This window comes from Lithobates pipiens, unplaced genomic scaffold (assembly GCF_037356315.1).
Source record: "Lithobates pipiens isolate NorthernLeopardFrog02 unplaced genomic scaffold, aLitPip1_a1.2 Scaffold_18, whole genome shotgun sequence".
NCBI classification, from domain to species: Eukaryota; Metazoa; Chordata; class Amphibia; order Anura; family Ranidae; genus Lithobates; species Lithobates pipiens.
The window spans coordinates 328,755,344-328,782,971 of NW_027507758.1; the positions used below are offsets into that span (position 1 = coordinate 328,755,344).

Genomic DNA, 27,628 nt, shown 5'->3' on the forward strand with positions numbered 1-27,628 from the left:
TTTAAAATTTAATAGAATATAATTCATTTTATAATATATAATAGAAAATAAGACCACCAATGTCTCTGTGCTTGCTATGTTGGTATAGCAGCTGACCTCTTGGCGCAACGGTAGCGCGTCTGACTCCAGATCAGAAGGTTGCGTGTTCAAATCACGTCGGGGTCATGTCAGTTTTCATCGTCACCCACTTAAGCCAGGTTCCTCCAGCCCCTCTGCGTTGTCCCATTGTTCCACTCTGGCTCCCACCCACGCAGGCTCCTGATCACCTTCAGAAGGCTGGGTGAACAGCCGAACCCAAACGGCATGTGCCGTAGGCCTGGAAGAAGCTCCACACCTGGGCTCACAGCATTGGGTGGAGGCTTGCAAAGCCTCAAATTAATAAGAATGAAGCATGTAAAACCTGCAAGGGTCAGAAGGTGCTTTATGGCTTAATTTAAATTATAATTTATAGGACCACTATCATGACATATAATAGTCTCTTTGCTCTTAGCAGTACTTGCATATAGTCCCTATTTCACATGATTAGTGGTAACATGCATATTTGGACTGCAGTATGTTTAGATGAGTCATGCACCAGGATATTCTAGAAAACCAGCCAAACCATGAGGTGGAGCTGTATTATATACTTCTAAACATCTGTGACATCTTGGCTTGACTAATGTGAATTTTCCATAGAAAAGCATCTGAGGGCTTGGTAGCTGGGGATGAAAAGGAAATGGTTCAGTTAGGAGCTCCTCTGCTGTTGCACAGAGAAATAAAATGCAAGCAAGAAGTATAAAGACAATCCAAGCAAAGGAATGAAAGTATACTGCAATGTTATGTTACAAGCATCAAATGTGGTTGTAAAATAAATTTGGGAACCAAATTCTTGATGGTTGCCTTTTAACAGCCTTTAGAATGTGTATATGTAACAGTCCAAATGGAAAAAATCTGGCAACTCCCTGTCCATATCCAAATATAAACGTTTATTAGTACATGTATAAAGATACAAGGGTTGACTCGTTTCTGCACACCGCCTTGGCCACAGTTCCTATTTTGACTGTTGCCTAAGTGTTGTCCGGAGGACACAACAGCCTGAGAACTCTATTGTGGACTCTACGTCTATACTTGGGATATGCCCTTGGTCAGAGCACTGCATTCCTTTTCATTTATCCTAGATTGTATATGTGGCCTAGGCTATTTAATACAGGTATGTCATAACAGCTATGATTAAGCACTGTTTGATAGTGTGAAACATGTCAGCTCTTCTGTCCGTTCTGCTGTAGCATGTATTTTTTGATTCCTTTTGACAAATAAAGGCTATTTTTTGGAGTACGGCTGTCCAGAACCTTTCTCAAATTTCATTGCTATATGCATTGGCAGCACCTGTGGCTTCCAAACTAGAGGAGAGGTTCATTCCACTCTGACCTGCCTGGAGAGGTGATATCCCTTTTCTCTATTGTCACAAAAGTGTTTATTTTTTTGCTTAGGCCAAGTTAAATTTGAAAATGGGAGTTGTGCAAACAGCATATGCAAACGGAAGCTCTACTCGTTACTTGGAGGAAGTCATGAAGGTAATTGGAATTTTTTTTCCCTAAGATTTGTAACTCGTATACATCTAATACCCATTATTGAAAGGGGAGGAGTGGTACTGGAGCAGATCATGTCCAATAAAGTGATTGTAAAGTCTTGTAGTTATTTTTATAGTAAAAATAAACATGGTATACTTGCTCAGTTGCAGTGGATTTGCACAGAGCAGCCTGGATCCTCCTCTTCTCAGGTCCCTCGTCTGTGCTCCTGGCCTCTCCTGTCCAGTGCCCCCACAGAAAGCAGCTTGCTATGGGGGCACCCATGCTGAGTCGAAGCTCCCTGTGTCCATTCGGACACTAAGCCCCCGGCCCCACCCGCCTCTCTCCCGTGATTGGCTAGCTGACTTTGACAGCAGCGGGAGCCAATGGCACCACTGCTGTCTCAGGAAAGAGAATCCCAGATGGCTGAGACACTTGTGGACATCACTGGACAGAAAGGGACCTCAGGTAAGTGTTGGGGGGGCTGCTGTACACAAGGCTTTTTATCTTGATGCATAGAATGCATTAAGAGAAAAAAAACCTGCCTTTACAACCCCTTTTAAGGTAAGGTTATTGCTTTTCTGGTTTTTATTCAGTTTGTGAAGACTCTTGACTCTTTTTAATGACTTGGTATCAGAATCTACCATTGTATTTCAATGCTGAAATGTTTTTATTTTTTTTTGTAAGTGCACATAAATCAGTTCTGTTTGAGTTTACGCAGTGAACTGCCAGTAGAGTTTAAAGGTGCTCCCTTTGGCTCTCCAATAGTTTGGGATTGAAGGTGTAGCTGTCCTGTAGAATTTGAGTTGAAGTATGCCAAGTACAGGGAGCGAACACATTCTCTATGTTCTTCCCAGGGGAAGGTGAAAGGTCACAAAGCATATTCATACATTCATTGCATTTCACAGAAAATTAGAGCTGCAGATTTGAAAAAAGGTAATTTTTTAATAACGTTCAAATACAATATGACTTGTGTCGCGAGCAACAGCGCCCTGTCCACTAGCGCCGCCCCTCCCAATCCATGCGTCCGACCCCCCCTGATCTACATACAGGGCTGATGCATGGATTCCAATGGCAAGGGTGTTCTTTTTGAAGCATGTGATTAGAGCCAGAGGCTTTAATAGGCTTCAAAAAAAAGGGGGGGAGGGCCTCGGGGCACCCCAATCCCACCCAGTTTTGTGATGATGATGAATATTCATTATCGCCAATCAGGAAGTGAGTCTTGAGACCTGTCACCCGAAACGATAGGCGATCCTATTGGACACCGAGGAGGGGGAAGCCGCTATGATGCAGAAGGGAAGGATACAGGAGCTGCTGCCTGCCCGCAACCTATATGGGGTCAGTACTGGGGGGGGGGGGGGGAGGAAGGTTAATGCCACCAACCAACTGGGGGGGGGGGGGGGGGACAGTTGTTTGCCATCCCCAAAAACAACAAGTTTACAGCAGAGGGCTAACAAAATCAGAAAACGTATACAAAAATCCAACAGATTATATATAATTTCTGTACATAAATTCCTGCAATCAGTAGGATGAGATAAGGAGCCAAGACATGGTTTAACCGACCAAGTTACTAGCCCTAAGGACCGCTGGGTCCACAAAAATGGGCTCCCAATGTGTTGAATGTAGACCAGGTCATAGTTTACATATCAATTCTGGAGGGACTCCTCTGAAGTTCTGTCCATGGATGCACAATCTGTCTGGAAAAGTGGTCTCTGCCCTCAATTGATTTGTCCAAGCCAACTAAGCCCCTTGACTAACTTGATCCGCACCACTGTGATTGTCTTTAATGGACAGTGATCGTCTTTCTGATGCCGTTGGGCCTGAAGAGCCTATTTGCTCCTTGAAGGGCTGATTCTGTTCCTGGTGCAGGAAGTCTTGCTACAAATCCAGTTAATACAATTGTTAACCTTCCATTGGGCCCCTCGGATTACATGGGTTACTACAGGCTACTTTACCCTTTTGCGACTGTGTGATGCAACCAATGGTAAAGGGCTATAATTTGTTCAAGTGGGATACTTCTACTGCTGCGCTCTCTCTGAGGGTAACTACTGTATTCTTTAGATTCAGAACTGCTTCCAGGTAGGCCATTGCTGTAATGAGACTAGTTGGTCTCTTGATGGCTCCACCCAATTTAAGCAGAGTCTGAAATGGAACGTTTTTTTTTTTCTCCAAGACCTGGAAGGCATTGCGCCAGGCTGTTGCACAAACCAGGTTCACCAGAAGTCCTTGCTCCCACAAGATGGCCACTACTGGACCCAATATCCTGAGAAATGGCCGGAGTGGAATGGCCACAGTCTGCCAAATGAACTCGTAGTGAACTCTCAAACGGCCAAGCGAAGGTACTTTCAGAAACAGGGGTCTCTGAAGTGTGTGTGTGTGTGTAATGGGGCACGATTTGTGGAAGCCCAAGCTTTACTGATGGCCTGAGAGATTGATTGCAACGATGCCATATGCAGTTTTGGATCCTAATCCTTCTGCTTGTTGAGAAAAGTCTTACTTTTGACTAGAACATGCAGTCGTAACCCTTGTGCTCTAATGCGTCATGGAGGGAATGAAATGAGTTGGAGGAAGAGGCATGAACATTCCAATGGCTTCCTTGATGCACAGGACCCACGGATTCTAAGCTCAAATTTACATATAATTCTGTCAGCTGACCCTACTAGGCAACTTGAGTAGACTTTGGTTTAGACAGACAAATAAAGAGGATTTGATTCTTCTCCTCCTATAGTTTTTTTCCCAGGTTTAACCTGTCATTCAATCTTCATTACTTTGCCTTTTGGCTATCCTCTGGTCATTGGCGATTTTAACATAAGGGATTAATTCCCCTTCTAGATATAACCAGATCTGACTTGAACAGTCACCACTCTGACTTGAAAGTGGTATGTTTTGTGGGATGAGCCATAAGGGTTAATTGACCACAACTGAATACCAGAGAAACGGCATACAGTCTTGTATCCACAGTGGCTGAACTGCATTACTGGCTACTTCAGTTTCACTCTAGGATCAGCCATCATAGAGTGTTTATCACTGATCAGAGCTCTGCTTTCATCTTGTCTGGGATCCTGACAGTCTGGCTACCGAAGTGAGCTCAACCGCAGGTCACAAAACATTACTTAAAAAGTAGTATGAACCTTCATCTCCAGATCATTCGCTGTCCCAGGGTCTGTGCAAAGGATGTTTTTCTGCTGGCAGAATGGCACCCTTGGCTAATCTGATGAAGCCTGTTTGGCTGCTTTTGAGGCAGAGGTGCCCTTTAAACAACTGGTTGTTTAGCTTGGTACCTAAGCATTATTGAATATAGCCACACAGTTTGGACAGAGTTAAAACATCCACTTTTTGCTTCTGATATGCCAAATTGCCATAGCAACTTCCTAGAAGCAAGCAAAGGCTGACCCATCTGGCCAGTCTGATAAAGACTCCCTGGTAAACTGCTTCTGAGGTAGAGGTTGCCTTTAAATAAATGCAGCTGTTTGATTAGGCTTGGTATGGAACCATTAATGACTGTAGGCCTTCTCAGTCTCTGCCCATTTTCCACTACCTCTGGCCTGCAACTTGGCTTACATCTTGGTCGACACACCAGTTACTATGATTATTGTAGAGATTTCCTTGGTCTGCCTCTTCTGGCAGTTAAATACATATTGGTTCCTTTAGGGCTAAAGAGGACCTGTCCCCTGTTGCAGAAGCAGGTTGACTCTCCTCTTCCTGAGAAGTGGTGTTGAGGTCTGGAGAAACTTTCGATCCATTATGCCCATAATGTGCACTCTTTTAGGATATAACTACCTTCACCTTAATGAACATTGCTGGTCTCTAGGAAGGCTGATAGCTACTGGCCAACGGATGAGCTGAAAAGCTGGAGTCGGGCCTGGGAATATTTGTTTAAAAAAAATAAAATTTCAGTAGTAACCACTACAAGCAGCGAACTCCATATCTCCATATCCCTCTGTAGTATAACGCAAATAACCAAAGCAATTACACATTAACAAGTAAAGTGCTAAGGAAATATAACTAAGCAGATCCTGACTTTTTCATTTTAGCATAAAGGTCAGCATGTAAATGCATAGCAGTCATTAGTACTGTATAGTCAATGTAATCACAGCCAAGCAGTGCAGGTTCATAGTCCTCAGACAATTGGCACTAGCAGGTTAAACCTACTTTACACATGTACCACAAGGACCATACCACAACCAAGCATTAATACACAATAAGCCCAGCTTGCAGGGCCAGACCCTGCATTAACAGGTGGTGATCAGCCTTTCCTATTATCAGCCTAAGCATTAGCAATATTGCAGATACAGACCACAATCTGTGAAGCATTAGTAAACAGAGTGGCACTATGGGCAGCTAGTAAGATTCAAATGTGTGATTATATGCTTTCAGTGGTGCAAGCTAACGGCATACCCGCAGAAAATAAGTGAGGCCTTTCTGAGTTAATAGGAAAGCTTCAGCCCAGTACAGCACACCTGCTATCAGAATTAGCAGTATTGCAGATGCAAACAACCCATGAGGCAATAATAAACAAACTATGGACAAGCCAGAAAAATTCACATGTGTGACATGTATGCCTTCAGTGATGCAAGTTAACAACATACTTGTAGCAGTAACTGAATGCTATGGATTTGTGCACAGTGTGGTGTCTTACCACCTGCATGCTTCATGGCCAAAGTCCAACGAATGTCCATCCATGGAGTCATGATGGAGCAATCCCTAGATACCAGATGCCATCACCCCCCTAATCCTGGATCCTGAGGGGGAGAGGTCTCGCCCATAGGGGTTCGTACAGTGGGGAGCTTCATCACAGGAGAGGCATGAGCTTGTGCGACTTGGGCAGATGAATCCGGCAATGTGAGGTAAAAGAGAAATTCTGCTTTCAGCAGCAGCCTAACTGGCTGTAGCAGTGGGGGGAGAAAAGAATGCTGCCTGCAGGGAGACTGACTTGTATAGTATGAACCGGTCCTGGAATATAGGGCAGGGGGCGGAGCCTACCCATACGTATATGCTGTCATGCTGTGTCAGGAAAGCGTGTGTAAATGAATGCAAAGTGGCAGTAAAAGGGTTAAAGATGAATTACAGGTATTTATATTTTTGCGTACTCTGCCTGATCAACCAGCCAGTAACAGCGCTCACACTAAAAAAATTGTAAATTCATATAGCTTTTCACAAACGGCAAAAAATCGCACACCAATATAAAATCGCTTAATCACAAAAGGGATCATTACTGCTATATAGACTCATGTAAATTGACCGTCCATATATCAATATTTAGATACAAAAAAAAAACGCCCTAAAATACTATAAAGCAGTTCAAACAGTATTGTAGCAGAAAACAATGTCCATATCTGTTAGAAAGAATATAGAGTAGTTAAGTCACGCAGTGTCCCACAGCTTCCCAGAAGTGAAAAAAGTCCTTTGCTTCTGTTAAACCTTTACCATTCACACCATGTGCAATATCCCACAGGTGGCCGCTTAGCAGAGGGTTTATGCAAATGAGCATTAAACAATGGTATCCGTTTTATCCAGGCAGTCCCCTTCTTATAATCCAGCAGGTTTACGCAAATCAGTGTTTATATAAAGGTATCTCTCTGCATTATCTCAACACTCCACTCTTATACTCATTCCGGTGTTCACATATAGCATCATGCACATGTAGAAGTAAAGATAAAGCTTCCAATAGTGTTATACTGTTTATTAAAACTCCTATCCCAAAAAATCACAAACTACATGCGCTTACATCAAAATATCTTTAAACCAGCGTATCACACTATGTAACACAGTACACTGTCCTCTCACCCCCAGCCGAATGAACCAGCGGCCTGATTGGTTGGAAGGATGAGTCCTGGGAGACAGTCACTATGTTCCTCAAGATAACATTGTGTGGCCACGCCCTGACGCGTTTCGTCATTCCGTCGGCGTGCCGCTATCTTGAGGAACATGGTGACTGTCTCCCGGGACTCATCCTTCCAACCAATCAGGCCGCTGGTTCATTTGGCTGGGGGTGAGAGGACAGTGTACTGTGTTACATAGCAGTGTGATACGCTGGTTTAAAGATATTTTAATGGAAGCGCATGTAGTTTGTGATTTTTTTTTTTTTTTTTTTGGATAGGAGTTTTAATAAACAGTATAACACTATTGGAAGCTTTATCTTTACTTCTACATGTGCATGATGCGATATGTGAACACCGGAATGAGTATAAGAGTGGAGTGTTGAGATAATGCAGAGAGATACCTTTATATAAACACTGGTTTGCATAAACCTGCTGGATTATAAGAAGGGGACTGCCTGGATAAAACGGATACCATTGTTTAATGCTCATTTGCATAAACCCTCTGGTAAGCGGCCACCTGTGGGATATTGCACATGGTGTGAATGGTAACGGTTTAACAGAAGCAAAGGACTTTTTTCACTTCTGGGAAGCTGTGGGACACTGCGTGACTTAACTACTCTATATTCTTTCTAACAGATATGGACATTGTTTTCTGCTTTATAGTATTTTAGGGTGTTTTTGTGTTTGTTTGTTTTTTTTGTTTTAGTATCTAAATATTGCTATATGGACTGTCAATTTACATGAGTCTATATAGCAGTAATGATCCCTTTTGGGATTGAGCGATTTTATACTGGTGTGCGATTTTTTTTTTTTTTTTTTTTTTTTTTTTTTTTTTTTTTCCTCTATTTGTTTGTGAAAAGCTATATGAATTTACAATTTTTTTTTTTTTTTTTGTGTGAGCGCTGTTGCTGGCTGATTAATCAGGCAGCGTAGATGTAATAAGTTTTTTATTTACTATTTTTTTGTGAGAACGGCTGCTGCAAGTATAATATACATATAATCCATTCAGTGCTGGGTTCAGGGATACTTTGTGATTTCTGAAAGTTTGTTGTTTGAATATATTTTTGCGTAGTTGAATCTTTCCTGCTTGGACCAATGGAACTATGCATATACTATACCCGAGCACTCCTAGTAGCAAAGGGAAGGCAAGAATAGTAGCTGAGCAGCACAGTTTCCGTTTAGGTTGTTTGGAGATTAAATAATGTTTCGATGTGGTTGTCAGTACAGTAAAACCTTGGTGTGAGTAACTTGGTTTGAGAGCATTTTGCAAGACAAGCAAAATGTTTAAATTTTGAACTGATGTACAAGTAGCATCATGTCACAACTGAGTATATAAAAGAGAAGAGGGGCGCTTCTAAGTGTAGCAATATGGTTACTTTTAATGAAGGTACAACATTTAGCAACTCACATGGTTGATGAATAAAACGCACACATCTAAGTATGCAGGCATCTGGTGTAAAGCTGTCCACATAGACCAGTGATGGCGAATCTTGGCACCCCTGATGTTTTGGAACTACATTTCCCATGATGCTCAAGGACTCTGCAGTGTGGTTGAGCATCATGGGAAATGTAGTTCCAAAACATCTGGAGTGCCAAGGTTCGCCATCACTGACATAGACCATCCTACTCACTGCCATCGTCGTACCTTCCACGCCGCACTCTACTGCCAGTTCAAGACACGCTTTCAGATCGCTCTTCTGCAGGGTAGTCTTTCCGGTCACGATTGCAGACTAACAGTGGTGAGAGCCGGAGGTGTGGGGGATGGTCTATGTGGACAACTTTACCCTGGGTGCCATGTGCCTCTTTTAACCATCAACCATGTGAGTTGCTAAATGTTGTACTTTCATTGGATGTGACCAAATTACTAAGAGGTGCCTGTTTTCTCTATTCTGTAGCTCCTTGTGGAGTCTTCCATTTGTGGATGCGCAACCCATCACATTGCTATAATCTTTTTATATAGACTATAAACTGAAAGACTTGTAAGTAAATGGTTGTGGAATTAATAATCTGAATTTCAATTATGGGGAAATTTGCTTTGATATACAAGTGCTTTGGATTACAAGCATGCTCCCAGAACAAATTGTTTGCAATCCAAGGTTTTATTGCATGTCTATAGTTTGGATGTGTAGTGAAATGTCTGTTACACTGTGGTTTTATTAAATTTTTGCTATTTTTAAATCTATTGAATTTTTCTTTTTACAGGTACCTGTATACTGTGCAAAAACGGGAGTGAAACATTTGCACCATAAAGCACAGGAGTTTGATATTGGGGTATATTTTGAGGCCAACGGTCATGGAACAGTGAGTTTTTTTTTTTTTTTTTTTTTTCCCATGGAATAGATTTATAAAGCCTTGAATTTGCTAAACATTTACTGTAAGTGTATCATTCTGGTGCATGTGTTTTTCAAATTGGTGATTCACTTCTGGTGAATGTCACATTCACTGATCAATAAATATGGCCTTTATATTTTAGTTTTTAACATATTTTCATCTGTGTATCTAGTAAATGTGGTGTTTGGTTTTTTTTTTCTTTTCTTCTCACTGTTTGAACAGTTTTTATACCTTACATAGTTTGTAAGGTTGAAAAAATACATCAGTCTATCCAGCTCAACCTATGGTGTGTGTACTTGTGTTTTGTCACTAGTACATTGTATATCCCTGTAGATACTATCGACTCTTCCAATTGATACCACTGCTTGTGGAAGAGAATTCCACATCCTTACCTCTTTTACAGTAAAGAACCCTCTATGCAGTTTAAGGTTAAACCGCTTCTCTTCCAATTTCAGTAAATGGGCACATGTCTTTTTGACATGTGCTCATGCTGGGGTCACCATGTTTTTTGTACATCGCTATCATATTCCCTCTCCAGAGAGAATAATTTCAATGTTTGTAGTCTTTCCCCATAGCTGAGATCCTCTAGTCCCTTTTTAGTAGCTTTGTCCTTCACTGGATTCTCTCCAGTTCCAGTACATCCTTCCTGAGGACTGGTGCCCAGAGCTGGATGGCATTCTCAAGATACGGCCGGACCAGAGTCTTGTAGAGTGGGAGAATTATCATTTTATCTCTGGCGTGAATCCCCTTTTTTAATTCAAGCTTTTTCTTGCAGCAGCTTGGCATTGCATGAGCCTGTCCTCCTACTAGGACCCTCGGGTCTTTTTTATTTTTTATTTATTTTTTTTTTTTTTTCTTCTATCCTAAATTCCCCCGAAGTTCTCCCCCCTCCAATTTCAGAGTCTTTATAGACAATCGTGCCAGACAGTGATCGTCTCTGGACCCAGCTTTTCTATCAGAAGTGTCACTGGACTTTCATAGGAAGTCACAATTCCCTTCTTTTGTGGGAATTGCACAAATACAAAGTAATAACAGTTCAACATGACAGATGTTAGACGCTTACTGGGGTACATTTGAATGTACCAAATATTGGAGAACGCCCAGTATGTTTGACCAAAAATGGAGGCGTCGGGCTCTGAAAATACGATTGTAAGATGAATGTGGTGTGGATCGGACTCTTCCTCACCGACAGGAATACAAGCACATTCCACAAGGGCTATGGCCACAGCCTGGGTGGCAACGCAGGAGCATCGTGAGCCAAATTTACAAAGCTGCTACCTGGACGAGTTTTCAGACATTTGTTCGACCTTCTCTCCAGCTGTGGCCAAGCTTTCGGGATGAAAGTGCTTCAAGCTGTGATGTCCAATGTGGGTCGACAGCAGACAATGGCAGTGGAATGCCTTTGTCAAATTTTATTTCAATCGTTTTCCCATCCTAATTACAAAAAGCGCTGTATTCTGAGTGCACTATATTGCAAGTGAACATCTGGAAATATTATTGGGAAGGAGGATTATGCTTTAAGATGGACAATTACAGAAGGGAGAATAATAGGACTGAGTATAGTAGTATGTGAGTTATACGTTGGAAAAACTTTTTGTACAGTCCAAATATTTTTTAATGAAAAAGCAACGTTTGTGGTACTGTAGACAGATACTTGGCATACTGTTTATCTTTGGCAGGTGCTGTTTAGTAAGAATGCTGAAGAGCAGATACAACGGCTGAATCGTACAGGGGCCACTGAAGAAATTAGAAAAGCTGCTCAGATGTTGGAAAATGTCATTAATCTAATCAACCAGGTAAGTGTAGAAGTTTCTTATTGACTACTGCAGTGTGTTGCCAAATTAGCTACCGAGAATAGCTACATATTGTATTCTCCTTTTTGGCTTAATTGTGAATGTTTGTTTTTGTTTTTAGCAAAAGATGGCTAATTGTATTGTCATTTAAAAAAAAACCAAAAAAAAAAACCTCAATTGTATTTTTCTAGACGGTTGGAGATGCTATTTGTGACATGTTGGTTATTGAAGCAATACTTTCCTTGAAAGGTCTCACAATACAGAAATGGGATGAAATTTATACCGACCTCCCTAATCGCCAGCTCAAAGTGACAGTAAGTAAATCGTGTGAGATTGCTGTGTATATGGAAATAGAAAATGGGAGCTACAGTATCTCACAAAAGTGAGTACACCCCTCACATTTTTGTAAATATTTTATTATCTTTTCATGTGACGACACTGAAGAAATTACACTTTGCTACAATGTAAAGTAATGAGTGTACAGCTTGTATAACAGTGTAAATTTTCTGTCCCCTCAAAATAACTCGACACACAGACGTTATGGCTTGTTCACACTTGACTAAATTTCTGACGCTCAACAAATGCGCCTATAGTGTTTGTATGGCGTTTAGTATGGGCGCCAGGAGTCGTGAGCTTTAGAATGGGGTGTGTTACAAGGGTTAACGCTCCTCAAATGACCCATGTGCAGTTTTGTAGCGTATGATGAGCGTTGGGGTGCTTTAAAACTGCTCCACAATGGAAAGTGACAGAAATAAACAAACTTCAATGTGCTAAAACCGCACCGATGACGCCTGCCAGAGTGTTTGAGGAGCATTACCATAGACTTGAATGGGAGGCATTGAAAGGCTTCAAACTCCTGATTAGACAGGCTTCAATTTTTGAAGTAACGCTTGGTGTGAACAGCGCAATGTGCTGTCTATTATATCTTGTGCATAGGCGTTTTGAGGGGCATTCTTAAAGCCTTTCAAACGCCTGCTCTTAATGTCTAAACTGCTGGCAACAAAAGTGAGTACACCCGTAAATGAAAATGCCCAAATTGTGCCCAATTGGCCATTTTTCCCTCTCTTCTGTCATGTGACTCCTTAGTATTACAAGGTCTCGGGTGTGAATGGGGAGCAGGCATGTTAAATTTGGTGTTATCGCTCTCTCATGCTGGTAACTGGAAGTTAAACATGGCACCTCATGGCAAAGAACTCTGAGAATCTGAAAAAAAGAATTGCTGCTGTACATAAAGGTGGCTATGAGGATTGCTAATATCCTGAAATTGAGCTGCAGCACAGTGGCCAAGATCATACAGCTGTTTAACAGGACAGGTTGCTCAGAACAGGCCTGGTCATGGTCAATCAAAGAAGTTGCGTGCACGTGCTCAGCATCATATCTAGAGGTGGTCTTTGGGAAATAGACTTATGAGTGCTGCCAGCATTGCTGCAGAGGTTGAAGTGGTGGGGGGGGGGGGGGGGGGGGGTCAGCCTGTCAGTGCTCAGACCATACGCCGCACACTACATCAAATTGGTCTGCATTGCTGTCCAGAAGGATGCCTCTTCTAAAGATGAGGCACAAAGCCCCGCAAACGGTTTGCTGAAGACTAAGGACATGACTTACTGGAACCATGTCCTGTGGTCTGATGAGACCAAGATAAACTTCAGATGGTATCGCGCATGTGTGGTAGCAACCAGATGAGGTGTAAAAGACAAGTGTGTCTTGCCTACAGTCAAGCATGATGGTGGGAGTGTCATGGTCTGAGGCGGCATGAGAGCTGCTGGCTCTGGGGAGCTACAGTTCATTGAGGGAACCATGAATGCCAACATGTACTGTGACATACTGAAGCAGAGAATGATTCCCTCCCTTCAGAGACTGGGCTGCAGGGCAGTATTCCAACATAACGACCACCAAACACACCTCCAAGACGACCGCTGCCTTGCTAAAGACCTGAGGGTAAAGGTGATGGACTGGCCAAGCATGTTTCCAGACGCAAACTGTATTGAGCATCTGTGGGGCATCCTCCAAACGGAAGTTGGAGGAGCGTAAGGTCTCTACCACCCACTAGCTCCCTGATGTCATCATGGAGGAGTGGAAGAAGACTCCAGTGGCAACCTGTGAAGCTCTGGTGAACTCCATGCCCAAGAGTGTTCAGGCAGTGCTGGAAAATGGTGGCCACACAAAATGACACTTTGGGCCCAATTTGGACATTTTCACATAGGGATGTACTCACTTTTTTTTGCCAGTGGTTCAGATGTTATGACCTTCGGCACTGGATTTTCCCATAACATGCTTTCCAGACACAGGTCTAGTAAAATTTTGGTCACGGCGTGATTTCTAGATCCAGAACTATTGGCATTCTCAGTTCTTGCCTTGACAACTGTAGGTAGGCCAATCAGACAGCACCAGAAGCTACCTCATTGCTCAGATTGCAGGAAATTTTTTTTTTTTTGCTTATTTGTGTATGGAGTTCATCTGCTGGATATACTGGCACATTATTTGTGCTCTTTCCCTCTCCATCCTACAGTGACGTTTATCACCTCTGGCCATCCATGGCCTTAGGTGATCACGTCTTGTGATTGAGGCCTTGCTTCGTACCCTGAGATAAAGTTGCTTTTACTGTTATGTTTGCAGCATATCTGTTTATAGTACTGAGGGGAGGTCCTGCTGCAATGGGTGACCCCAACTTACACTCCACTAATTGTTCCAGGGACAATTGTTTTGTGCCTCCTTTTTGAAAGTGTCGCTGTCTGCAGCATTGAAGCCCATTTTTCTAATGGTCATAACGTCTTGTAGAGATGGTCGTAGAGTTTACCTGTTCAATGGAATCCTCTGGCTCCGCCAGGGCGGGGTTAAGTCCTCTTCTTTGCCGGCCAGAGTCCCTACTACAGTCAGGCAAGACCTTGTGGTCCAAACTACTGGTTGGCTGGTGCCAATAATAGAGGCTTTAAACACGCTCATGCACTCTCCCCAACAAATTCTACGGCAGATCTGCTCGTGGCTTCTGAGCCTTTAGTCACATTGGCTATTTCTGACACTGATTCTGAGACCCTTTATTCACTACCTAACAGGATTTTCCTGGAGGAGTCAGTCTTCTGCTACTTGTTCCTGCATTAAGAGACCTTGTTGGAGGTTGCTGGATGTGGGCCCTTGATATACTGGTTTAGCTGCATACAGAACAAGTCTGTCTCCAGGGGAAGGAATTGGTGTGCTGTTAAGGAATGCTCTGGTGACTCAGGAGCAAAGGCCTAGATACAGGCATATAGATTCCACTAACACTTAACAGCTTTGAGAGGGATGGGCATTTTGAAATATTGGGAAATTGAAAGAATAATCCCTTTTCATTCTTGTGTAAGAGGCACCAGATATCAGCCATTGCTCAGTGTTAAGAATCTTCTTAAATGTGGCAAAGATATGAGTAGTAGACATGTGAGGCGTTTACAGGAAATGTCAAGTGTGCCTTAACGGGTTCAAATCCAAAGTACTTGCAATATCTTTGGCCTTGCTTATTGACTTGGCTTCGGAATCCAGCGAGGTTCCATGATGAGCATAAGTAACATTTGTAAGCTTCAGGAGTTTACCGAATTTGAAATGAGTCTCTTGGGAGGAAAAGCTGAGTGCTTTTTTTTTTTTTTTTTTTTTTTGTCTAGATTACTGAAAACCATGGAAAGCTTTTCATGAATGGAGCTCTTGTGTGGAAACAGGTTTACTTATACAGTTGCAAAAAAAGTATGGATTTCTGCACAAATCGGTCATGAAATGTGATCCGATCTTCATCTAAGTCCCAACAATAGACAATCAGTCTGCTTAAACTAATAAAACACAAAAGAATTAAATGTTACCATGTTTTTATTGAACACACCATGTAAACATTCACAGTGCAGGTGGAAAACGTATGTGAACCCCTAGACTGAGATCTCCAAGAGCCAATTTGAGCGAAGTGTCAGCCAACTGGAGTCCAATGAGATTGGAGGTGTTGGTTACAGCTGCCCTGCCCTACAAAAAAAAAACCACATCAGTTCTGGGTTTGCTTTTCACAACAAGCATTGTCTGATGTGAATGATGCCTCGCACAAAAGAGCTCTCAGAAGACCTGCAATTAAGAATTCTTGACTTTCATAAAGCTGGAAAGGGTTATAAAAGTATCTCCAAAAGCCTTTCTGTTCATCAGTCCACAGTAAGAAAAATTGTCTATAAATGGAGAACATTCAGCACTGCTGCTACTGCAAGAGCACAGCGCAGACTGCTCAATGAGGTGAAGAAGAATCCTAGAGTGTCAGCTAAAGACTTACAAAAGTCTCTGGCATATGCTAACATCCCTGTTTGCAAATCTACGATATGTAAAACACTAAAGAATACATTTCATGGGAAGATACCACAGAGGAAGTTACTGCTGTCCAAAAAAAAAAAAAAAAATGCTGCCTGTTTAGTTTGCACAATAGCACCTGGATGTTACACAGCAGTACTGGCAAAATATTCTGTGGACAGATGAAACCAAAGTTGAGTTGTTTGGAAGAAACGCACAACATTATGTGTGGAGAAAGAGGCACAGCACACCAACATGAAAACCTCATCCCAACTGAAGTATGGGGGTCTGCGTCAGGGCCTGGACAGATTGCTATCATCGAAGGAAAACTTTTTTTATCAAGATATTTTGCAGGAGAACTTTAGGCCATCTGTCCACCAGCTGAAGTTCAACAGAAGATGGGTGTTGCAACAGGACAATGACCCAAAGCATAGAAGTAAATCAACAGAATGGCTTAAACCAAAGAGAATACGCCTTCTAGAGTGGCCCAGTCAGAGTCCTGACCTCAACCCTATTTGAAATGCTGTGGCATGACCTCAAGAAAGCGTTTCGCACCAGACATCCCAAGAATATTGCTAAACTGAAACAGTTCTGTAGAGGAATGGTCAAGAATTACTCCTGACCGTTGTGCACGTCTGATCAACCAAATGTTTCCTGTAGTTGTAGAAGTTATTGCTGCCAAAGGAGGTTCAATCAGTTATTAAATCAAAGGGTTCACATACTTTTTCCACCTGCACTGTGAATGTTGACATGGTGTGTTCAATAAAAACATGGTAACATTTAATTCTTTGTGGTGGTGTAAATGAAGATCCGATCACATTTTATTACCAATTTGTGCAGAAATCCATCATTCCAAAAGGGTTCACTTTTTTTTTGCAACTGTATTCATTGTAAATTGTCAGCGCTGTTAGGTAGAGTAGTGTTAAGCCTCAGTGGAAGCAGGGCTCTTCATTTACTCCATCAATGATTGGAAGTGTTGGCGTCTCTGGCCTTGTGGTAGCGATGGCTGCCAGGGTGAAGGATTGGAGTTAGCCGGGGGCACCTCATCTATGCTGAGGAAGGAAAATAATGCAGGAAGCTGGTCAGGCAAGTGTAGATTGAACTGAGGTACACCTTTTTAACCTGGTTGTGGAATAGGTGACCCCCAATGTTTTTATGTTTTAGACTCCCTGATGCATTGAAGCAGGGAAAGAACTCTACCATCTCTCCAAACTACATTTTTTTTTTTTTTTTTTCTATCATACCTTCAGCATCACTTCTTTCAACCCCTCCCCCCCCCCCAAAAAAAAAAATAAAAAAATCCAAGGACAGCAATAAATGTATTTTGGACAATCTTTTTGCAGGGTTTGTTGGTCCTGTAACTCTATGGACCCTATCTATGCCAGATGTTAGAAGAGGGGTCTATGTCTAGCAGTGCTGTCATAATTACCATCAGACATCTACAATTTTCACCTGAGTTGTATGAGAGCATGGAAATGCAAGGTCTCCAGTGCAGATGATTGGGATTCCACTGTTGCTTTTGAGGTTTGTAAGGCATATTCCCTAGCATCCATGTCATGTAATTCCCCTCCATTCATTGTGTCATTGAATTGAGGTCTGATCTAAGTGAGGAGACCAGGATTCCTATCTCCTTGCTGGAGACCACCATAAGATAACCCAAAGGGTCTGTGACTGTCAGTGAGCCTGAGTGCAGGATCTGTGGCATGTGTAATGACGAATCTGCTGGATTTGTCTTGTGGGCACTTTTCATTCTGATCTCCTGTATGGTTCTCGCCATGTGCAGTGGTTGGTGGTTTGAGCAGATGAGTCAGTATGGTTTGCAACCTGGGTTGTATAAGGAGCTTTTTTGCTTTTGGCCAGGTTCACTTGGCTGAATTAATAAGCTCACCGTTGTCTGTGTGCTGATCTCCCAGCATCAAAAATCCCACTTCTAGGCTACAACTTGGCCTTCCTTTCCCATGTTTTTTTTTAAGTTGGAGGTTGTGGCCAGCTTTGGGTGTACGGTCCCAAAGATGGCTCTTGAGCTACATGCAGTGCTCAGCTTTCATTTTTTTTGTTCATATTGAGCCTGTTGCGATTACCCACCCCCTCAGTCAAATTGGTTTTGGGCATCACAAAAGTACAAGACTTCCTGTGTCCTTTTAGTGGGCACCTTACAAATTTGGATAATTTCTACTGCTGATGGTGTATGGTGGTACATGTGTTAATTATTGCAGCATTGTACTTGTGTTTTGAAAGTGTGTATTTCTCTATTAAGGGGTTCATGGGGCAGCTATTGCTGAGAGATTGTAAATGACTTGCCTTGGGGAAAACTAGTTTGAGCATACAGATAAAGCATGTTAATTTTCTAGGGATCATAGATGTTGGGTTCAATAAAGATCTTGCTGTTCCTAAACCAGCATGTTTTCATTCTTCTGGATATGAGCCTCTCCAACATTCCTAAAATTGGGTCTTTTTGTGCTTTTTATAGGTTGCTGATAGAAAGGTAATTGAAACGACTGATGCAGAGACGCGTACTGTAACACCTCCAGGACTTCAAGAGAAAATAGATGAACTTGTCAAGACTTATAATATGGCCAGATCATTTGTTCGTCCTTCAGGAACAGAGGATGTAGTACGCATTTATGCAGAGGCAGACACTCAGGTAAGATGTTACTGCCAATTCACTCTTTTGTGTGTATTTCATGACTTCTGTACTAAAAGTGTACGACATAACACCAGCACCATTACTTGGATTAAAGCTGTGCTATTGGTAACCGGTACCAATTAGCCTTATTTACAAGGAGCTCTCAATCTTAAAGTGAATATAACCTGGCCTAAAACGTATATAAGGCAACAATGCTGAAAAGCTTGCTCCATTTGGTGCTTGTATCTGTTTTTAAATTAATCCCGAGTCTTCAGTCAAGTCCCTTGGATCCCAGGCAACACAAGTACTTGCAGGCCCACACACTATCTGCATTTTAGCAGTGTTACCACGCATCTTGTATGCCAGGACAAGTTCACTTTAGGGACTTCTCTATAAGCATAGACTTCCAGGTGAATTCAACCATCTCTGTGCTTGGCCCGTCTGCAGTGTACAGCCATGGCCAAAAGTTTTGAGACTGACACAAATATTAATTTTCACAAAGTATGCTGCTGCTGTGTTTTTAGATCTTTTGCCAGATGTTACTATGGTATACTGACATTTAATTACAAGAATTTCAGAAGGGTCAAAGGCTCTTAATTGTCAAAAAAAAAAAAAAAAAGTCTATGCAAAGAGTCAATATGTGCAGTGTTAACCCTTATTTAAAAAAAAAAGCAAAAAAAAAAAACCCTCTGCAATTCGCCCTAGTATGCTGTCAATCAAATTCTTGGCCACATCCTAAATGATGACAGCCCATTCTTGCATAATCCGTGCTTTGAATTTGTGAGAATTTTTTTATTTTTCATCCGCCTCCTTGGGGATTGACAAAGTTCTCAATGGGTTTAAGGTCTGGGGAGTTTCCTGGTCATGATGTGGTGTTCCCCTAGCCACCTAGTTATCACGTTTGCCTTATGGCAAGGTGCTCCATCTTGCTGGGAAAGGCATTCATCACAAAACTGTTCTTGGGTTGGGAGGAGTTGTTCTCGGAGGCTGTTTTTGTACCATTCTTTATTCATGGCTGTGTTCTTAGCCAAAGGAGTGGGCTCACTCACAATTGTGCCTGAGAAGCAACCCCACACATGAATGGTCTAGAGATGCTTTACTGTTGGCATGACACAGAACCGATGGTAACACTTGCCTTTTCTTCTCTGGACAAGGTTTTTTCAGAAGCCCCAATCGGTAAGGATTCATCAGAGAAAATTGCTTTACTCCAGTCCAATCCCTGTAACTTTTGCAGAATATCAGTCTGTTCCTGATGTTTTTTCCTGGAAAGAAGTGATTTTTTTGCTGCCCTTCTTGACACCAGGCCATCCTCCGAAAGTCTGTGTCTCATGGTGCATGTAGATGCACTCAGACCTGCCTGCTGCTATTCCTAAACAAGCTCCGCAGTGGCAGTGCCCCGTTCCCACAGCTGACTGAACCGTGGGAGAAGGCCCTGGCAATTGCTGGACTTTTGTGGGTGCACTGAAGCCGCCTTCACAAATGCAGTGGGAAAAAAGGGATTAAGTTCATTTTCATGGCAAAGAGGGACTTTGCAATGAATTGCAATTCATCTGATCACGCTTCATAATATTTTGGAGTATATGCAAATTACCATCATAAAATCTGAGGAAGTAGACTTTGTGAAAATTAATTTTTCATTCTCAAAACTTTTGGCCACTGCTGTATGTGTGAGTGACTGTAGAAACAATGAAGATGTGTGGAAATGCTTTGCTTATCTCAAACAAGGCTGCAGTTATGCCAAACGGTTATTCCAACTGGAATAAGAATCTCCATTTTGTGTCACTGCTAGTATTACTATACTTGCTGTTTTTCTCTATTTGACTGACAGGAAAATGCTGATTCCTTGGCACATGAGGTCTGCTTAGCGGTGTTTTTCCTTGCTGGAGGAGTTGGAGAGCAGCCAATGCCTTTAGGATGAAACATCTATGAATAATGACTTATGGCGGTATCCTAGTTAAAGTACTATATTTCTGGGAAGTGGAATCTGCTGGAAATTAAAATGTTTACATTACTAGTGAAATGTATGTATTACTCTATATTATGCATTATTAATGTGTTTTTTTTTTCTGATATGGTGCCTTTATATCTTTCAAAATGAAATATTTTACATGCAATACACTACTTTATAACCAATTTTCAGTCTTGCGTTTTTATTTTTTATTTTTTATTTGGCTTTTTATGCAATGCAACCATCAGCTCCTGGGTTTTAGAACCTGCTATAGAGCACACTATATCACCCGACAAAAAAGGCTTTGGTTTAAAGGTGAAATTCTGTCGCCTGTGATTTCATCAGCACATCTTGTCACAACTGAATGCGTATTTAGATAAAGCAGAACTGATACCGTTTACTTAGATTAGTGATCTAATGCTCACTGTTATCCATTGCTGCAAGACTGAGGGGTCTGGATCTAGTTCCTTGGAACTGATCCAGATCCCCCATTTAGAAAACTTAAAAAAAATTAATCAAATATAATAAAACGTGATTTTATTGTCTCATAACCCCCTTTCCCCATTAATATCCAGGCCCCAACAAATATGATGAATGACATTCCTTATCTGTGAGGGTCAAACACTGATGCGACTGTAATGTCTTCTTTCTCATCCATGGAGGGACTGATATTTCAATTTTTCTTTTTTAATAAACCTGCAAAAAATGTCAACAATTGTGTTTTTCTGTCAATATGGGGTGCTGTGTGTACATTTAATGGAGGAGAAAATTAACTTAAATGATTTTAGAAAATGGCTGCAATATAACAGAGAGTGAAAAATGTAAGGGGGTCTGAATACTTTATCCCCACTGTGTGTGTGTGTAATTTTTTCGCTTGTGGCCTTAGAGACCGGACATCTTTTTTCAGCTCTTAGAGCTAAAAAGTGCCTTCCCCCCCCCCTCTCCATTAACCTAAAACGCCTGCTGCTTGAGCTGGTCTCTACATGGCAGCTATACAGATCAGCCTTTCCTTAGCTTGACTTTTGAGCACTTATATCTGACCATTGCAGGTCTAGTGTGGAATGTGACATTCAGGCACCAGTTTCCATTTGGCTAACTTAATATGAAATGTTTGGGAAAATACTCCATGGAGTGCTTTCCTAGTTCAGAGTTGTATCATTGCTTCAGTGCTTGCCCACTCTGTTTAGTAGGTGGATCATGCTGAGCACTGGGAGCTACTTGTCTTATTGAACCCAGGGGGGTATCTGTCAAATTTTCTGCTACTGCTGGTTTTATCAGTGTTAGCGGCTGGGTGGAGTATTGTCTGCACGTTTTCCTACCATTTAGTGCAGAGGAAGTGTCCTGCTTTGCAGAGAGCCACATGGAACTCTGCTTTGTTACTTTTGGGTGGCTACAGTGACCTGTCCCCTTTAGGCTAATTGACCCTCAGCAGTTCCATGGATTTGTGGGTACCTGAACTCAAGCCTTGCACTTTAGGCCTAGTTGCAACATTTCCCCTCTGTTTACAGAAGGGACAGTGCCACTGCTATGGATGACCCCAATTCATACTTTCATGGGTGTAGACCTGGTATCCTCTGAGGGGTACCCAATGCCTGTAATGTGCAATCGAGTGATCCTGTAGTTAAAGTAGACCCTATATCTCCCACGGATGAGGCTTTTGGTTTACCAAATTAATTGCCATTGATGTAGAGCCTTTTGGAGAGAGATCTTTATCTTCTAAAAGCAGGTGACCAAAGGGTAGATAAGCTATGATCTGAGCTTTGCTTCTGAAAATGCTAGTTTCCTTGGCTGTTATGTGGATCATTTTGGCTTCAAGAAAGTCACTTACCAAGATCATGTACATTGGTCAAAAAGTCTACCTTCATGTTACAAATTTATTTCATATATCTGGACATAACAAAGAAATTTATAAACACTGTACATTTCTTTTAATCCTGTTTCCAAACCACGTTCCACCAAGAACTGATGCCTAGGTAGCCACAGATGCCTAAATCTAATTTCTAAGATGTAAATGGCTACATACAAAATATACGACTGTTGCTGGAGAAGAAACATGTCTTCATTTACAAAAAAAGGGGGGGTTTGCTGGTTTCCAGTAATTTACTATGTCACATAGCCCTTTATTTTTAGAATACAGTAGTTATGACTAAACTCCTAAGCAGCACTAGTTTGGCACATAATTGTAGACACAAATATAATAAAAGAAATAGTCCAAAGTGAAAAAATGTCAAATCTATATTTGCAATATTTTGTTAGCGCAAACAACAACATAGGACAAATTTTATGTTCTTTAATGTAAGATACATATGTATTGGGTCACATCCAGAATCCTCACTTGTATTTACAAATAAAAATATTTAAATTAAATACAATCAAATCATAAGTAAGAAGCTTGTTACTATAATACAGAGTTTTTTTTTTTTTTAAAAAGTCCCCACACAACTGTGTATAAGGAACGTCAGTGACATTAGGAGTGAGTGGTGCATCAAAGTTGCAGAACGGATGGATCAGCTCTTAAGAACTCCTTCTAGAAAATCCCTCTCCAGCATCTCCTCAATTCTTTGCCTGGCTTTACTACAGAACATTTTCTGGTTTTCCAGTTTAATATCCTTGTTTGTAAAGGAGTTCTGATAAAGGACTGGGCTCCCTGAGTCTCCAACACATCTGCTTGTGACTTTACTATTGAAGACTTGACTGAGTACATTGAAAAAAGGCAGAAGCTGTTCCATACTGCGAATGGTGGAAACTGTAAGCAGGAGGTGTCCTGGGTCCCAATCTAATATTCTCCCTGAGATGTCCTCTTCTGGGTTTTTCTGGGTCACAACAACAAAAAAAACAATATGAGCCAACATCACATTAACAGACATCAATATCTGTTAATAATTACCAACGTTTCTAGACTTATTTATAGTGTTTGAACAACAAACATGCAATTGGAGAGCTGGAAAAGGAAACCATTCTTTAACACCACTTTAGACATTATACCATATCTTTTACTACAAAAGGTACATTCAGTTTTTGGAAAAAAAAAAATGTGCATTAATTTTTGGAGCCTGTAAAGCAGGTGTCACTAAATGACAGACCGAGTGACGGTTCAGGCCAAATCGCAGCCTGAGCAGACTCCTCTTGCAGCTTTTAAGGATCACTGCCTCAGAGGGTGGGGCGATCCTGGACCTGCCGCTATTATCACAGCAGTGGGCATGAACAATGGTAGGTCTAGAGGGGACACGTCAGCTGCTGAACTCACAGCAAGTAGGACCCATATTTATTGATAGTTCTCTCTATTCCCTCCTCCTTATCTTCTGCTGAACCCACAGCAAGGAGGAGGGCAGCAGATGAGCATGCCCAACAACACTGAGTTAATGTGGGGGGGGAGCGAGCTGTTATTATTGGCAAACTGTTTTTATAAAGAGTTTGTGATGCAAGGGGGCCTCCAATGTGACGTGAAAGACCTGATTCATAGAAAAAAGGTTTCAGCCCTCCACAGAAAGGAAAATGTTACCAACCAGAGCTCTAAATTTTAATTTGGTACCCTCGCTGTAAAGCATTGCACCAGTGATCAGCAGATCTGCCAGTGTATCTGTCTTCCCATATGGGCAAGCGGACACAAGATGAGAACGAACTATACTGTAGAGTGCCGTAGTAGTTCGTTTTAGGAAAACTTGTCCACAGTGACTCGTGCAGAAAGAAATGACAATGTTCTGGATTGAGAGACACTATATAGAGGGCTATGCCTTTTTCATATTTCAGGTGTGAGGTTTACAACCACTTGACCTCCAAAAGATGTACCCCCACCCCCTTCGTGACCAGGCCATTTTATTTTTTTTTGCAATATGGTACGGTGTTGCTTAACTCAAAATTGTGCCTCATGCACCACTGTAACCAAATAAAATTGACCTTTTTTCCTCTCTCCCCCACCTACAAAGAGCTTACTTTTGGTGGTATTTGATTACCTCTGCGGTTTTTATTTGTGTGCTAAAAACAAAACTTTTACTTTCTGCTATAAAATACACCCAATAAAAAAAAAAAAATCTACTTCATAAATTTAGGCCAATAGTCTATTCTGCTACACATTTATGGTTAAATTTGTTAGTAAGCATCTATTCATTAGTTTACACAAAGGTTATGGTGCCTACTAGTAAAGATGATAAAAAAAAAAAAAAAAAAAAATCGGTCAGTTTGTAAAGTAGTTCCTAGCCAGTGTTGGTGTACTGTGCTTTTACTAGGAAGATACGGATCCTAGTTCCTACTTTGCAGACACAGGATCCATGCCTTTCCCCCTGTCAGAATAGTGATTTGCCTTGTTAACAACTGCCATTCTGGCTCTCTGCCTAAAGATTGGTGGGTACCAGAGGACATCAATTCCATGGTACCCACAGATCAGCTCCCCACTGTTTTTATAATCAGAGGGAGCGGGCCACTGGCAGAATGCATCCTACCTGGTAGTATCAGATAATGTACTAGGTACGCGATCAGTGCTGCAGAGCCACCTTACCACCGTATATGTAAGTTCTAACATTGGCAAGTGAGTAACCGGTTCCTGCCCAGTCCATTATACAATGAAGGCTGGGTGAGACCACTCTTGTTCTGGGAGGACATCACATGATGTCCTCCCATTCTTGGCTTGCAGCACGGCAATTGGTGGCGAGCTGTGTCCCTCGGATTGCAGATCAGGGCAAAGAACCAAAGAAAACATGTAAACAAATTCCATTTATTGCCATTTCTTTTCCTCAGTGCAGTCACTGTCTGAGTAAAGGAAAGCCAATAACCAGCTTTCCTGTATAAGGGCACATTTACACTGATCAGTGAAGAAGAGAAAAAAAAATAAAAATTTTAACCGAAAGAAAAAGGTGGTGCTTATTAAAATTTTTGGTCTTTTTGTAATTTATCACAATAAAACCCAGTGGATATTAAATAATATCAAAAGAAAGCTCTATATGTTTCAAGAAAATGGAACTAGGAACATGGTCCAAACCCTTCCTACTCTACGTAGAAGTAAAAAAATGAATTTCTTAGAGTTGGGACTTAATTGAACATGATCACCAATTGGGTGGTGCCTGATCTGTACAGCACCTGAGACTGCTACCTGTAGCTTGGGCCCTAATCTGTGTGCTTTCAAAGTGCACAGCTTGACTTTGATCCCCATCACTGGCTAAGCATGGTGATCATATAAGGAACCACAGTGAGAACTCTATAGTATCGTGCTCAAGACTGTTAGTAATTTTGAGGAACTGGACAGTGTAGTGTTTTTCTGCTCAATGGTAATTTGACTGAACAGTTATCAAAGAATGTTCTTTCTTAGCAATAAATTGCTTGCTATGCAGTTCCATGGTAAAATGATTGGATCAATATAGTGATTTGTGAAATATTTTGCATTACATGCCACTGATGTTTTCTATTGATTATTAAGCCCAGCACGTTGTCCTCAGTTGATGATGTACAGTGGATATAAAAAGTCTACACACCCTAGTTAAAATGTCAGATTTCTGTGATGTAAAAAAAAAAAAAGGCGAGACAAAGATGAAGTCTTTTCAGAAATTTTCCACCTTTTAATGTGACCTATAAACTGTACAACTCTGTTATAAAACAAGGGTGGAAAAATAGAAAAAGAAATAAAGTAATGTGGTTGCCTCAGTGTGCACACCCTCTTATAACTGGAGATGTAGTTGTGTTCATAATTAATCGCATTCAAACTCATCTTAAATAGGAGTCAGTACACACCTGCCATCATTTAAAGTGCTTCTGATTAACCACAAATAAAGTTTAGCTGTTCTAGTAGGTCTTTCCTGACATTTTCTTAGTTGCATCCTACAGCAAAAGCCATGGTCTACGGAGAGCTTCCAAAGCATCAGAGGGATCTCATTGGTAAAAGGTTAAGGGTACAAAAGAATTTCCAAGGCATTAGATATATACCATGGAACTCGGTGGAGAAAATATGGCACAACGGTGACATTACCAAGAACTGGATGTCTCTCCAAAATTTGAGAAGAAAACTGGTCAGGGAGGCTGCCAAGAGGCCTACAGCAACATTAAAGGAGCTACAGGAATATCTGGTAAGTACTGGCTGTGTAGTACATGTGACAACAATACATATTCTTCATAGGTATGGGGTAGAGTGGCAAGAGGGAAGCCTTTTCTTATGCAGAAAAACATCCAAGCCTGGCTAAATTTTGCAAAAACCCATCTGAAGTTTCCCAAAAGCATATGGGGAAAATGTGTTATGATCTGATGAAACGAAGGTTGAACTTTTTCGCCATAATTCCAAAAGATATATTTGGTGCAAAAGCAGCACGTTACATTACTAAAAACACCATACCCACAGTGAAGCATGGTGGTGACAGCATTATGCTTTGGGGCTGTTTTTATTCAGCTGGAACAGGGGCATTAGTCAAAGTAGAGGGAATTATGAACAGTTCCAAATACCAATCAATGTTGGGAAAAAAAAACCTTCACACTTCTGCTAGAAAGCTGAAGAGGAACTTCATCTTTCAACATGACAATGAGCCAAAGCATACATCCAAATTGACAAAGGAATGGCATCATCAGAAGAAGATTAAAATTTTGGCATAGCCCAGCCAGAGACCAGACCTGAATCCGATCCAAAAATCTGTGGGGTGATCTGAAGAGGGCTGTGCACAGGAGATGTCCTTAATCTGACAGATTTGGAGTCTTTTTGCAAAGAAGAGTCTGCAAATATTTGCAAGTCAAGATGTGCCATGCTGATAAACTAATACTTTGTTGAAGCACCTTTTTGATTTTATTACCTTTTGGGTATGAGTTTTAGGGCGTGCCCACTTATGTAACCATATTATTTTACTTTTACTTCCCTCCACCTAAAAGATTTCAGTTTGTTTTTCAATTGAACAGTTTATAGGTCACATTAAAGCTGGAAAAAGTTCTGAAATGATTTATCTTTGCCTCATTTTTTTACATCACAGAAACCTGACATTTTAACAGGGGTATGTAGACTTTTTATATCCACATGGCCTCACCTGCCGAAATGTGGGCATTGGGTAGGTGAATATCACTTTTTTGCTTCAGTTCTACTGTTTGTGCAAGTTAAAGTGTATCCGAAGACAGAAAATATCTGCAATACATGCAACATTTCCTCATGCTTTACTTCTTTAAACATCCTGCAAGTACAGAAATAGAATGGCTGAGGTGCACCTTCCTCTTTGACATGACAACGCAGCTCTGAATTCCTAAGCATTTGATGGCAGTCCTGTCTACTTGATTTCTGATTGATTACAAAAGTCTTAGCCCTTGTACACACGGTC

General features: G+C 41.4%; 2 protein-coding genes across 5 annotated transcripts in view; one reads left to right on the forward strand and one right to left on the reverse strand.

Annotated features, from left to right (window-relative positions):
- The window catches only part of PGM3 (phosphoglucomutase 3), a 48,217-nt gene extending 27,681 nt beyond the window's left edge, over positions 1-20,536 (forward strand). Inside the window, exons 8-13 of the mRNA XM_077487321.1 lie at positions 1,470-1,553; positions 9,572-9,670; positions 11,380-11,496; positions 11,685-11,807; positions 18,248-18,421; positions 20,232-20,536. Coding sequence (XP_077343447.1) covers positions 1,470-1,553; positions 9,572-9,670; positions 11,380-11,496; positions 11,685-11,807; positions 18,248-18,421; positions 20,232-20,321 — 687 coding nt within the window. The 3' untranslated portion in view covers positions 20,322-20,536. The remainder of the gene's footprint in view (positions 1-1,469; positions 1,554-9,571; positions 9,671-11,379; positions 11,497-11,684; positions 11,808-18,247; positions 18,422-20,231) is intronic.
- A 2,032-nt stretch (positions 20,537-22,568) lies between these two features.
- The window catches only part of DOP1A (DOP1 leucine zipper like protein A), a 133,367-nt gene continuing 128,307 nt past the window's right edge, over positions 22,569-27,628 (reverse strand). For all 4 annotated transcript variants that reach the window (XM_077487325.1, XM_077487326.1, XM_077487324.1 and 1 more), the window contains one exon: positions 22,569-23,164. In XM_077487325.1, coding sequence (XP_077343451.1) covers positions 22,859-23,164 — 306 coding nt within the window. In that variant the 3' untranslated portion in view covers positions 22,569-22,858. The remainder of the gene's footprint in view (positions 23,165-27,628) is intronic.